Source organism: Stegodyphus dumicola, chromosome 1, assembly GCF_044657685.1.
Source record: "Stegodyphus dumicola isolate Sdum_Otavi_A_Nest chromosome 1, ASM4465768v1".
Taxonomy (NCBI): Eukaryota; Metazoa; Arthropoda; class Arachnida; order Araneae; family Eresidae; genus Stegodyphus; species Stegodyphus dumicola.
In genome coordinates, this window is record NC_140768.1 from 11,525,107 (window position 1) to 11,539,198 (window position 14,092).

General features: G+C 33.6%; 1 protein-coding gene across 2 annotated transcripts in view; it reads left to right on the top strand.

Annotated features, from left to right (window-relative positions):
- The window catches only part of LOC118188262 (protein C-ets-1-like), a 144,436-nt gene that overhangs the window by 68,976 nt on the left and 61,368 nt on the right, over nt 1-14,092 (top strand). Inside the window, exon 1 of one of the 2 annotated variants that reach the window (XM_085812765.1) lies at nt 7,780-8,265. The exons of the other annotated variant lie outside the window; for it this stretch is intronic. Within the exon in view, the coding sequence (XP_085668891.1) occupies nt 8,091-8,265 (175 nt within the window). The 5' untranslated portion in view covers nt 7,780-8,090. Of the gene's footprint in view, nt 1-7,779; nt 8,266-14,092 lie in introns of those variants that run through there. 2 annotated transcript variants of the gene reach the window in all.

Genomic DNA, 14,092 nt, shown 5'->3' on the forward strand with positions numbered 1-14,092 from the left:
GTACGTACGTATCTCGCATAACTCAAAAACGAGTAGCCTCAGAACGTTGAAATTTTGTATATAGGACTGCTATAACGTGTAGATGTGCACCTCGTATTTTGGTTGCAATCGGCCGCACGAAACGTATATAAATACTATATTTATATATATATCCACTCTGTTACTCGGCACAGTGATCTCAGTGCTTATATGTTTGTAAATTGTACATTTTTTGCTTTAAAAATGATTGAATTATGTTGTTCTTATCTTCCGGTTAAGGTTTTTATGTCTTTCGTAATTCTGGAAGCAATATTTGTACAATTATCAACAATTTAAAAAGCTGTTTAAGTGCGGTTAAGTTTTAAATAACATGGCGGACATATTTGTTTACATTTGAAACAGCAGAATTGTAGATTTGTTGCCAATCTGGAGAGACTAAGCTTCGCAAGAACAAAAATATTTATTATTGCGTTTTTTACTACAATTAAATTTTTACTACAACAAAAATATTTATTATTTCATTTATTATTGCGAATTAAATCATGCTTTATCCTTTCTGGAATTTTTTCGAGAAAATAAGTGTTTAAGATTTACTTCGTAATTTTTAATACAGATATTTTGAGTTTTTATGTATTTTTGCCTTGTCGCGAAGTGAGAACTGAATTAATTGAATGAGAGATATTAAATCGTCTGTAAAAAACTGTTTCTTTTCTGTTTTGTTTGCTTAATTTCTTTCATACGTCGTTCTAGCTTTATTATAGTATTTGAATAGAACATGTGGCAACGATAAGATAATTCTTCAAATGATATAAATTTTGTGCATTCAGAGTGTCCTTATAGTAAACAAATATAGTGAATTTTAAAGGGTGCATTTATTCTATTGTAGTTTATGCGCTGTCGACGAAGTAGATTTTATTCAATTCAATCAATTTAAATGAAATTCAAGAAAAAAATGCGTATAATTTAATATTCCGTACTAGGAAGTCATGTGGTGTACACATCAGATTTTTTAATTACGGCAAGACACTCGAGGGTTATCTGCCTTAGGGAAGGGATGCTTTCATTCTCGCCCCCCCGTGCATTATGTTTTTAAGTCAGTTCCCCCCCCTCCCAGTTCTATGGTGACAATGAATCGAACAAAAGAACTTGCAGCTCGCGCGCCATATATTGGGTACCCAAACAGAGAAATAAATTAAATTCATATTCTGATTGTAATATTGCTAAGAACTGAGCAATGGAAATGACTTGAAAATCAATGCAATGGCATTTTTCTAAATAACAACAAAAATAAATTTAACAGTGAAAGAACAAGGCTTTTTTAAGTAATCAGAATCTGAAACAGATCCACCACGCAAAAACGGAAAACTCATTGAAAAGCATTCCTCAATTAAAATTTTCACTATTAAGGGGGGGGGAATGAATTTAAAAAATTAACTGTCAACTAAAAAAGTTTAATTCAAAAGACCTAACAGTCTAAACGTGAGGAATCTCTCAAGAACGGATATCTGCATAATTTAAAAATTGAAACTAAATTAAATGAGAATTAATTAAAAAAATGGATATTTAAACATTTGAAAATGAGCAATGTAGTTTTAAAATTTTCATTAAAGCTAAGATATGTAATTAAAAAGACTAAGAATTGAATACAGTCTGTAACATACAGAAACAATAGATGGTAAATTTGTGATGACGTCAGAAGTCATGTGAGCCTGCGTAACTATGACGTCACAAAAATCACGCGATCTCTGACGTCATTTGCGACTTTTGAGTCTCCTTTTGCTACTTTAGTTGAAAATTTTCTGGCAACACTGCCTGCGAACCGAACTAGCAGTGTTCAGCGACTTTCCCGTTCGGCCACCAACATCAAAGGGGTATCAATAACCCGTAAGTTGGAAGAATTAGAAACACCAGAAGAATATCAATTACTTCGATGGTCCACCAGTAGCCGACTGGATAAGACTACTGAACACTGGTATTTCAGTTGTGGTCGAGCTAATGGCTCTTAGAAAGTCCTTCACAAAAACATCCCTTCTATCTAGCCTTAGTACAAGCTTTGTCAACCTATGACCCTCAGGTCCCCGAGTGACCCATTTCATAATTTAAAGTGGTCTCCTTGAGTTCCAAAAATTAAGTATAAATACAAAAATAAATTATAAAACATAAATATGAGATGAACGGTTGAAAAGTGCTTATCTTGGTTTTTGAAAAAATGAGTAAAACCATTTAATATTATTAAAATTGATGATAAATGTTTTAGAAAATATGTTATAATTAACTCATATATTAAAATTGTTTTAAACATGTTTTAAAAAACAAACACTGGTAGAGAAAAATTCTAATTGCATTTTATGATTTTTCTAAACAAAAGTTTGTAATTTATGTTTATATTAACCAGTTGAACATTACTAAGTTTTATTTTATATATATATATGTATTGAAATTCAGTAATAAAATTTTTAAGAAGTTTGAAATGAATTTAATGACCATTCAGACAGTTTACATTCTTTAAATTCATTCATTTAAAGAATGTTCATTCATTTTCTCAGTTTGCATTTTTCAGTATATCTTTTTATTTAAAGTTCTGAAACTTGTATAGATATATTATTTAATCTTCCTATTGCTTATTTAAAATTATATATTTAATAGAAACAAGGATGGTTTTTGAAAAATAGTAAAAAGAAAAATTATTGGATGTGAAAATGGGATTGAGATCATAATTTTTTTTTAAAGTTTTTACATAACAAATGTGCTTTCTATTTGTTTCTCAGAAACTAATTCATTAATTGCAAAATAGATCCTTAAAGTTATTAAGAATACTGTAATAAATACAATTTAAAAAACTGGGGTAAAAACATTGAAAATTGTGAGAGAAGAAATAATTTTTAATTGTTAAATTTTTTCTTAAATTTAAAATTAAATTCTTAAATTTTTCTTCAAAAATTTAAATAAAAAATTGCTAGCAAAATATCATTTTGTCTTGTAAAACCAATTCGCAAAATGGTAGATGAAAGTTCTTAAATAAATAAAAAAATCATTCAATAAGGTCCCAAGTCCTCTTAATGTAAGAGAGACAGTATAATTTATATGAATGTAGAAATACGAGTATAATAATTAAAAGGGATCTTAGACATCTAATGGTTAAGTTGTCAAATGACTAGAATCACGGCGATGGAGAGACAGACGATTTTCAACGCGTTTAGATTCGATCATTCGGATAATCGAGGCTGTGCCGATTATCCGAATTCGGATAATCGATAATTCGGATAATCGGATAACCGATTATTCCAATGGGCTATTTTTTCTATATCCTAATCCCCCTCTTCCATATGATACCAGCAGATAAATAAAACACCATAGATACAAAATCTTCAGGCATCTGTTTATGTAAGAGAATTTGCTTAGAACAGAATAATTCGGCACCAGCCATATCCGGCAGCTGCCGACCAGCTCGCATCAAAACCGAAACCGGAAATCGAACCGGGCTGACTGGTTTCTCATGAACCGTAGTACTATTATATTGATTAGTACTTTTTATTCATTCATAAAAAAAAATGTGTAAGAACTGCATTTTCGGAAATAACCCGCGTACTTGTGACGTCACCTGAGAAAGTCTTTGCATATGGAGTAAAGGTCGTTTTTGGAACTTCGTCTGTAGCACCGCTAGTTACGTTGTTCGAAAGAACGGAAGCAGCTGTTTGCGGGAAAGGAATGAAAACAGAAGCTGCGGGTTGTGTGTGTAGCTATATTACATAAGTAACCGATTACGTAATATATTTTTCTTTGTTGATGATGCTTCAGAAGGAAGAATAAGAATGACTTGATAATTGTATGCATATATATATATATACTTTCATGTCTTTGTTATTAGTCCTCTTTGGATTTGAGTCCCGAAGGACTGTTACTTTCGTTTTGGCATTTTGCATCGGACTCCATAAATGTGGGTTCACTTTTAAAGCTGTTGCCATAAAATGTTAGAGTCCTGCATTATATTTGAAGAAATTAAATAATGAACAATCTGCATAAATGTATGTCTATTTCTCGCATTGTGATAAAACAATGGTATCTAGAGCCATCCAATTTGGAATGACGAAATCCTGCTGCGAATATGGATCCCAAATTTGGTATTTGTTTTATCATCTATTTCATATTTTGTAAAACTTTAACGAATTTTTGATTCACAAACTCAACGATTTAAAAGCGAGTAATGGCAACACTCTACGATAGGAAAAAACCTTTTTATCTCCAGCGCGTCGAACTTGTGTATTTGAAATTCTAAAGATATGCTCATTTTAAAATTATTTTGCGACATTGCTATTGAACTAAATTTTATGGTTTAAGTGCAAAGAACATGATATTTAATATATAAAGGTAACACAAAACGTTAAAAAAACACCCATTTGGACGTAATTTAAAATCTAAAACATTTCAGATTTTTTTGGGGGGGTTCTAAATTTATTACTTTTTTGTCTATAATACATATATATAATATATATATAAACAAGAATGTCTGTTTGTGTGTTTGTTTGTTTGCGATTAACTCAATGACTACTATAGCCGTCGTCAACAAACTTTCTACAATTCTTTTCTGGGTCTTGGGAAGGGTCGACTCCTCCCCCCCCCCAGAAAAAGCTAAAATCAGATATATTAATAAAAACTCTGTAAACGCTAATTTTCGCCGGCATTTTTCCGATTGGCAACAGTCTCGCACGGAGATAAAAATCTGCTTTATTTCGAGAAGTGTTGCCACTGCTCGTTTTCAAATCGTAGAGTATTTAATAAAAAATTTCGAAGTTTTACAATGAATTAAAAATAGCATTGCCAAACATTAAATACATTATTCCCTATTCCAAAATTTCGTGGGAAGCCATTTCGACTGTTCTCGTCTTCGTACGAATTTAATCGGCCGAGATATTAATTAACAAACTCTGAAAACACTCATTTTCGCAATCGTTTTTGCGTGTGGCAACAGTCTCGTGCGTTGGAAATAAAAATGCTTTATTTCGAAAAGTGTCGCTACTGCTCGCTTTCAAATCGTAGAGTTTGTTAATCAAAAATCTCTAAGTTTTACAAAATTTATCCATATTTAAAGAAGAATGTCTGTTTCTGTGTGTTTGTTCGCGTTATTAATTATTATCGCGTTATTAAATTAAGGAATAAGAAATGTAATTGTTGGTATTTTTGTAATTCAAAATTCTTTAAAGTTTTCTGTCTGACAAAAAATTCTGGCATTTTAGATGATACAGTTAGTTTACGTTTCTACATTTTCGGGAATTTCAAGAAAGTTCAAAGATTCAAATTTAAGGAAGAATTGTTTGTAACTGCTAAGTTTGGTTTTGTTGATTCTGGCAAAACTCACTTGGGCTAGCTACTTAAGGGAAGAGATGTTTAGTAACGATTTCTCTCATGTTTTGAAGGGCTGCTTCGTAAAAGGCATGTGTTACAATTATTCTGAAAAATTTATAATTGCACCATCTAAAGTTTAATTAAGTAAATTACAATTTGTGTTTAATATTTTCTTGCCTGGTAATAATTAGTCCAAAGAGGAAGATCACTAAAAACTTTTCAAACTGTTGCCACCAAACATTAGAATCCTGAATTATATTAAAAGAAATTAAATAATGAAGAATTTGCCTGAATGTATGCATGTTTCTCGTAGTATGAACAAACAACGGTACTTAGAGCCATCCGACGTTGAATAACGTAGTCTTCCACCCGAACATGAGCACCTGGAAGCCCGAATTTTGAATTTCGAAGTTGTTTTTTTATCCATTTCATATTTTCGTTAAAATGAATAATTTCAAAGCGAGCATTTGCAGCACCGAGCGAAATTTTATTTTTATTGCCAGCGCGGGAGACTGTTTGTCTTAAATTCTGAAGATATGCTGTTTTTAAATATTTTGTGATTTGAATCGAATTATTTGTGACATGATCTGTCGAATAGAATTGGGACGTAAGTGGCAAGAACGTGATATTTAATAAACAAACACACAAAACGTTAATAATGAAAAGACTTTTTGTTTTAGTCCAAAGGGGCAATTTGCTCTGAAGGACTATTAATTTCGTTTTGGCATTTCCTGTCGAAAACTTTAAAAGGGTATATCATCACTTTTTAAATCGTTGCCACCATATATTACCACCCTGTTTTATATTTAAAGAAATTAAATAATGAAGAATATGTAAGTTTCTCGCATTGTGATAAAACAACGGTACCGAGAGCCATCAAAATTATTTGAATACGGTAATCTTCCATAAGAATGTGGACATGGGAAAGCCCTAATTTGAATTTGAAATTTGTTGTATTACCGATTTCAGATTTTGTAACACTTCAACGAATTTTCGAATTTTTGATTAAAAAAACTAATCGATTTCAGAGCTAGCAATGAACTGTGCGGGGAAGGGGCGTTTTTTTTTTTTTTGTCGTCTCCAGCACGCGAGACTCTGTATCGGCAATTCTAAAGATATGCTCATTTTAAAATTAATTTGCGACATTGCTGTTGTTGAACTGAATTTGATAGTTTGAGTACGTAGAACATGGTATTTAATAAATAAATATAACACACAAAACGTTAAAAAAAAAGGCCCCTTTTGACGTAATTTAAAATCTGAAACCTTTCAGATTATTATTATTATTCATCAAAACAAGATCTTCATTTTTTAAAGGAAGGTTAATTATTTACATAGCTTCTTCGTTTTTTTATTGATTTTTTTATGTATTTACTCTCGGCAGGTCTTAGTCCGCTTTTAATTTAAAAAACATAAAAAATTGCGATTTCAAGAGAACAGAATTTTAAGAGTAGTTGTAGTTTATTTATTTCGTAGAACAAGATTAGTCTCCCATTTGTACTTAATATCGAAGGGAGAGGGCGGATAGCTAACGCCTCTCTAAATGCGATGAAAGTGGAGCATTCAGTACACCTTTGATGTCTACTTGTGCATGGGTATGTGTAAAAAAACTCGAAAACGGCTGTGTAACAGTCCCCATTTCCGCCCGGAGTACCTGCAGCCTGTGCCTATCCACTATCTTCTCACGCAAACCACCGAACCGGGGCCGAAAAGACCCCAAAATTAGGCCTCCCCCGAGCAGTAGTACTAGCAATAGTAAGAGGGGGCAAGAACTCTATTCCCTTCTTCCCCTCCAGCGTTTCTAGCCCGTCTCCTCCGAGCGTAACATCACACCAGTGCTTCTCTTTCTCCCCCCCTCTCATCCCCCGATGGAATAAAGTTAAAAAATAAATAAAATAAAGAGAAAACTCTCACGACGAGTTTGCACTGGGCCCTGCCGCTTCATTCATAAACGAACTACTGCGCAGAATCGTCTGCGGCTCTCTCAAGAAAGAACATATTTCGAAATCGCGCTATCGGTAGTAGCAGTATGTTTCTAGTATACTTCTAGTCATCACTTATATGGGTTTTGTCACATTTAGCGTCCAAGTACATGTCTGTGCTTATTTCTTGTCCATGGCCGTTAAGGACTATACCATCGTCTCGATTAATTTCTGGAAGCTCTTTCCACTGACTTCAAGCATCACCAACAAAGGATTTTAAGTTTATTGTTTGATACAATAAATAGATTACTACTGGAATAGATTCAAATGGACCGTGTTTGTTGTAAATGCAAAACCAAATGTGCTTGTGACTTGCTGTAAGAATTCTCTACCCTTCATTGCCAGATTTTTTTTTTTTTTTTTTTTTTTTTTGTCAAATGGGCTGAAAATCCATCTCTTCTACTTTTTTTTTAATTGCTTCTGTAAATAAACAGCAGATTCTGAAAAGCCCATCTGAAAAATGGTATAGCAGCTGATTGGTTTTTTGAATGTGTCCACAATTGCATCAGGAATCTCCTAGTCAGTTTTTCATGTGTATAAATTAATAAATGTGTTATATTTTTATCGGAGAAAGATTTAAAGAAGACAATACTGCTCGAGAGTTTTAGGAATCCATTTATTTTTTTTATGAAAGCTGTAGTATAGATATTTATTATATTAATATATTTCCGATTTATATGAACAATTCTAGTCGTTACCTATTTGGAATTTCTTCATCGGGACATATATTCAATTGTTGTCCGCTGTTTCATAGTGACCTGAGTTCTAGCAATATCGTTAACTTTGATGACAAAATATGAGTTTTTAAAGTTACAACTGAGCAATAGTGTTGTCAATGAAGAAAAAGACATTATTGTGAGATTATTATCCGAAAGTTTGTTGGTTGATTGTACTTGCGAAGTGAAAACGACGATGATGCTAGCACCAAAGCCTAAACCCATAGCACCCAAGCCAACCAAAGGTAAGTCTTTTCTCAAATTTGTATAAGAACTTCTTCAGAAGGAAATATTAAGAATTTTATAATATATTTCCAGATGGCTATCTGGAACTTTGCTAAAAAATAGTAGTGAAGTAAAATATGTAAAATTTTAAATTTAAATGTGTAAAACAAAGTAATAAGAAATCAGAAAGCTTTCACATTTTACTTTACGCCCAAAGGGGCGGGTTTTTTTTTAACGTTTTGTCGCACTTAAACCATAAAATTAAGTTCCACGGCAATATCGAAAAATAGTTTTAAAATGAGCCTATCTTTAGAATTTCCGATACACAGTCTCACGCGCTGGAGATAAGTGGCAACAATCTGAAAAGTGAAACGGGCATTTAAAGTTTTTCACTCAAAATGCCAAAACGAAATTAATAGCCCTTCTGGCTAGCGCCCTCTAAGCTAAAATTTTTTATTATAATTAATAAAAAAGTAATAATAAATAAGAATTTAACAATACCAGAGTATAATGACAGTTCAAACTTCATCCCCAAATACTTTAAGACAAATTATTCTTCTATGCTTGCGATAGGTCTTATTTAATATAGTTTTAGAATATATTGTTTGGACGTTACGCTTTCTTTCATTTAAAATTTGAATATTTTATTTCTACCAAAATGTTAAAGTCTGGGCCCTTCTAGTAACTTTTGCACTGAATGTTTGCATTGTTGTGGTTGTTAGACCAAAGGGGCAACTTGCCTTGAAGGGCTATAAATTTCGTTTTGGCATTTTGCATTGGTTCACTTCTAAATGGCTTCAAATTATTGCCACCAAATATTAGAGCCCTGTATTATATTTAAAAAAATTAAATAATTAATATTCTGCATGAATGTATGTATGTTTCTCGCGTTGTGATAAAACAACGGTACCTAGAGCCATCCAATTTTGAATAACGTAATCCTCCACTCGAATACGGGCATCTGCAAGCCCAAATTTGGTATTTGTTTTATTATCTATTTCATATTTTGTAAAACTTTAACGAATTTTTGATTCACAAACTCAAAGATATCAAAGTGAACAATGGCAACATTGTAAGGGGAGGGGACTTTTTATATCCAGTGCGCGAGACTGTGTATCGGAAATTCTACTAAGAGTTTGCTCTTTTTAAAATATTCTGTGATATTACTGCTGAATTGAATTTTATATGGTTTAAGTGCGAAGAATATGATATTTAATAAATAAAGGTAACACACAAAACGTTAAGACAACGCTTTTTTGAGCGTGATATAAAATCTGAAAGCCTTCAGAATTTTTTTTATTATTGTTATTATAATTGTTATTATTATTAATAATAATAGTAATGATTGTACTTGTAGTAGTAATAGCAGTAGCATCAGCGACCGATTAAAAAAGTGTAATCCCTGCTCATCCTTAACTTTGGCTTCTTTCTCATTAAAAATATTATTAATGATTGAGGACAAATTAGAATGGGAGGCCTGTCGCGATTGCGACTTGCGCAATATAAAGAATCCGCTTCTGAATAGCTGTGTGGCCCACCAGCGGCCGAGCGGTAAAGTCGCTGAACACTGGTAGTTCGGTCCGAGATTCGAATCCCGCGAACGGGCTGGCTGCATGGGCGTTTTCGTGGTTTTCCCCACGTGTAACGTGTATAGAGCCAGTTTCCCTTAGAAAGTCCTCCACGAAGACATCCCTCCCCTTAGGCAGATAGCCCCCGAGGCTTTGCCATAATCACACACACACACACTGGCTTAGCTTAGGATTTCTTCTCGTTGTTATTAATAATGCTCACTTGTCTGACGTGTAGTCAGCCGAAGCCTATGAAATTCCTCCTGGCAAGGAGCGCAAGTTTACGCCTGTCGTTGTTAGCAGCCTTGAGCACCTGGCAGGCGAGTGTTACGCCACGAAGGCATGCAAAATGGAGGAACTTATAATATGAGATCTGCACGCTAATATCAGAGGGAATTTTTTTTCAATAGAAATATGTATTTTGTGAATTTGTATGTGAATCAACTTCATTTTTTGTTTAATTTTGAACGCAGTAAAAATAATAAAATTATGCATTTATTTTGGAACGTAAGGAAATTAAAAAAAAATTAAATAAATAATAAAAATCTGAAAGTTTTCAGATTTTAAATTACACCCAAAGGGGTTTTGTGTGTTACTTTTTAGTCCAAAGGGATTTGAATCCCGAAGGACTATTAGTTTCGTTTTGGCATTTTGCGTCGAACTCATAAATGTCGGTTCACTTTTCAAACTGTTGCCACAAAATGTTAGAGTCCTGCATTATATTTGAAGAAATTAAATAATGAAAAATCTGCATAAATGTATGTGTATTTCTCGCATTGTGATAAAACAACGGTACATAGAGTCATCGAATTTTGAATAACGTAATCCTCCAACGAATATGTGCATGTGGAAGACCAAATTTGAAATTTGAAATTTGTTTTATGATCGATTTCCTATTTTTTAAAACTTTGACGAATTTTGGATTAACAAACTCAAGGATTTCAAAGCGAGCAATGGCAACGTTGTGCAGAAAAAACATTTTTATCTCCAGCGCGTGAGTCTCTGTATCGGAAATTCTAAAGATAGGCTCGTTTTAAAACTATTTTGCGATATTGCTGTTGCACTGGATCTTATGGTTTAAGTGCGAGGAACATGATATTTAATAAAGAAAGGTAACACACAAAATGTTAAAAAACGCCCCTTTGGACGTAATTTAAAATCTGAAAAATTTCAGATTTTTTTTTTTTTTTTAAATATCATGTTCTTTGCACTTAAACCATGAAATTTAATTCGACAGCAATACCGCAAAATAATTTAAAAAGAGCATATCTTTAGAATTTCGGATACACAGTCTCGCGCGCTAGAGATAAAAATGTGTTTGTTGTTTTCCGTACAGTTTTTGGTTGTTGCTCGCTTTGAAATCGTTCAGTTTGTTAATCAAAAACTCATTTAAAAGTCTTAAAAAATATGAAATCGATAATAAAACAAATTCCAAATTTGGGCTTTCAGATACCCATATTCGAGTGGAGGACTACGTTGTTGAAAACTAGATGTCTTTAGGCACCATTATTTATAGTGGCAAAAAACGTACATACATTCATGCAGATAGATTCTTCATTATTTAATTTCTTTAGATATAATGCAGGGCTGTAATATTTGGTGGCAACCATTTGAAAAGTGAAACGCCGTTATAGAGACATTAGGTACTTTGGAAACTGGGAGGGGTGAACATTATGATAACTTGGCGATTTTTTGGCGAAAATTTGGCGACCAACCCTGCTACAGCAACCTGCTAGTTTTGTTTTGGACGCCATTTTGTTTTCACGAAGTAAAGGCATTTTTTTTTTTAACTCAACATTTTTTCCAACAATCTGCTACCCGAATTACGCTTATACAAGAACTTTTATGGAACAAAATTGCTTAATCATGACGAAGATCAGGTGGGAAATTGGGATAAAGGGCTGAAACGCAAACTGCTTGCCGCGTTTTTAAGAATTGCACATACAAGGTATCCATGTACATGTCGACCTATTTTCACTTAAAAAACATCCCAGAATTGCACAAAAATGGTATTGCGCACACTCGACTTTATCTATGTTACACATCGACCTATTTTCACTTAAAAAGTAGTCCTAGCTAGTAACCTTTATCCCATCACCAAAATGTCGCCAAACTACCTGTTACCATATTCTAAAGATTAGCCCTGGGAGGTCCGTGGCTCGATTCCCTTCGCCGGGATTCGAACCACGGACCTCTTAAATACCGGCCCCGTGTGCAGACCACCACACCATTAAGGCACGCCAAGAAGGTGGGAGAAATACCTTATATACTCCCCCTTTTAAAGGACGACTGGGGATTTTAGGGGACCCAGTTCCCAAATCCTGGGTATGGAGAATTTTCATCCAACACCCTTTTCAGTTCGGGCGCCACTGTAGAAACATTAGGTTAATTGGAAAAGCCGAAGAGATGAAAAATTAGCAACCGCCTTCGCCGGGAATCGAACCACGGGCCTCTGGAATACCGGCCCAATGTGCAGACCACCACACCACGAAGGCACGCCAAAAAGGTGAGGGAAATACCTTATACCGTTTATAGTGAAAAGCCACAATATGCCAAAACGAAATTAATAGCCCTTCTGGGTTAACGCTATATTTGTTTTATTTCAGCGGAAGTAAGAGTGGTACATTTTGGCAATAAAATGTCATTTCCTTGTTTAATTTGTCTCCCACAAAGTTTATTTTGTTTCACAATGAAGAAATTACTGTCAAAAGTCGTCAATCCGGACTCGTCGGGACTTCGGCGATTCCGGATTATCGATTTTTCCGGATTATAGATCATCAGTTTAAATCTCGTAAGATGGCATGCAGAAATTCTAAAATTAAAAATATGAAACCGTAATTTATGAAATAAAGAACAATTATGATCTAAAATTTACAAAAAAAAAGCTTAATATTTATTTGTTTACTTTATTAAACATTTCTTTCAATGTAAGTTGTTTAAATTGCTTCGTTTTATGTGATAATACTTTCTTTTTAATTCTATAAACAGACATAATTTTTGTTCAGTTACAAAGTTCCGCTGTTCAAGTCCCGTTAATTGCTGTGCCGAGAATACCGACTAACTTGTCAATCGAAATTTTTTCGTTTTCACTAACCTCTCTGTCACATTCTTCATGTCTTTATCCATTTTTTGCAGCAATTCTATTTTTTGTTTGATGGACAACGAAGCATACTTTCGTTTTGTACGATCCTTTGGGAGCTCCAGAATCGGAGATTCTATTTGACATAATGGATAGTTCAAGTTTACTTTTATAGTAGTGCTCTTACAGTCTGCAAAAAATAATAAGCCGGATCCAATTCAAAGATTAAGGAACAACACAATCATCAACATTAACTGAAATAGATAATTAGATAATTTTAGCTTATACCGTCCGTTATACATAAAACGCGCAGGCGAAAACGTATTCTGTGCTTGCGCACACACATATGCGCAGTCGTAAAAGGTCTTACGCGCACGCGTCAATGCGGCGCATGCGCAGAAAGTTTTTAGCTTTGAGGTCCGGATTATGGGTATCCGAATTAACGACTTTTGACTGTATTATGCATTTTGCAGTTTTTAAGATGCGAAGGGAAAAAAAGTATAATTTCCTTATTTATATGACAGTAAACTGGATTACTGTTTTCCGGATTTTTCGAGTAAGCGAATTCTGAATACACTTAGTGCTAACATGAAGCTATTTCTGTGCTGAACTTTTTTCTTTTTGATAGTCTACTTCGAACTTTACGCAAGTGCATAAGCACCGAAATAGTATTATTTAAATGGCACACAGCACTTAGATTACTTTATATGCTGAAAATATTTCCGCGTAAGAAGCAGATGGCAATGTGGAATGTAATTCTTGGCTGGAAGTGATGGGGACAAATTAGATACACGTAAATTTTACATAAAGACACAAAAGATTAATTTTTCCCAAAACTTCATCTGTTTCTTGGGCGATTGACTCACATCCGGCAATGAAATTCCAGAACGTAAAGTATGAGTATATTGTTGCAATTCCATAACTTAAGCAATGATAAGTAAAGAATTATAATTCTTTTTTATTGCAATTTCATATATAATTTCACTCAATTTGTTTACATATATACAAAATCCGGTTCACTATCTTAAATAGATCCTCTTGGCGAACAAACCTATTATAAGATTCTTCTTGTGAATGAAATCAACAAAAATGGACGTTCATAGTTTTGTAGATGTATGTGATGATTCGTATTACTTAATAGATGACGGATCATAAAATAAAGATGTCAATTTGAAGAAATTGGTTCAAGCAAAAGGCATT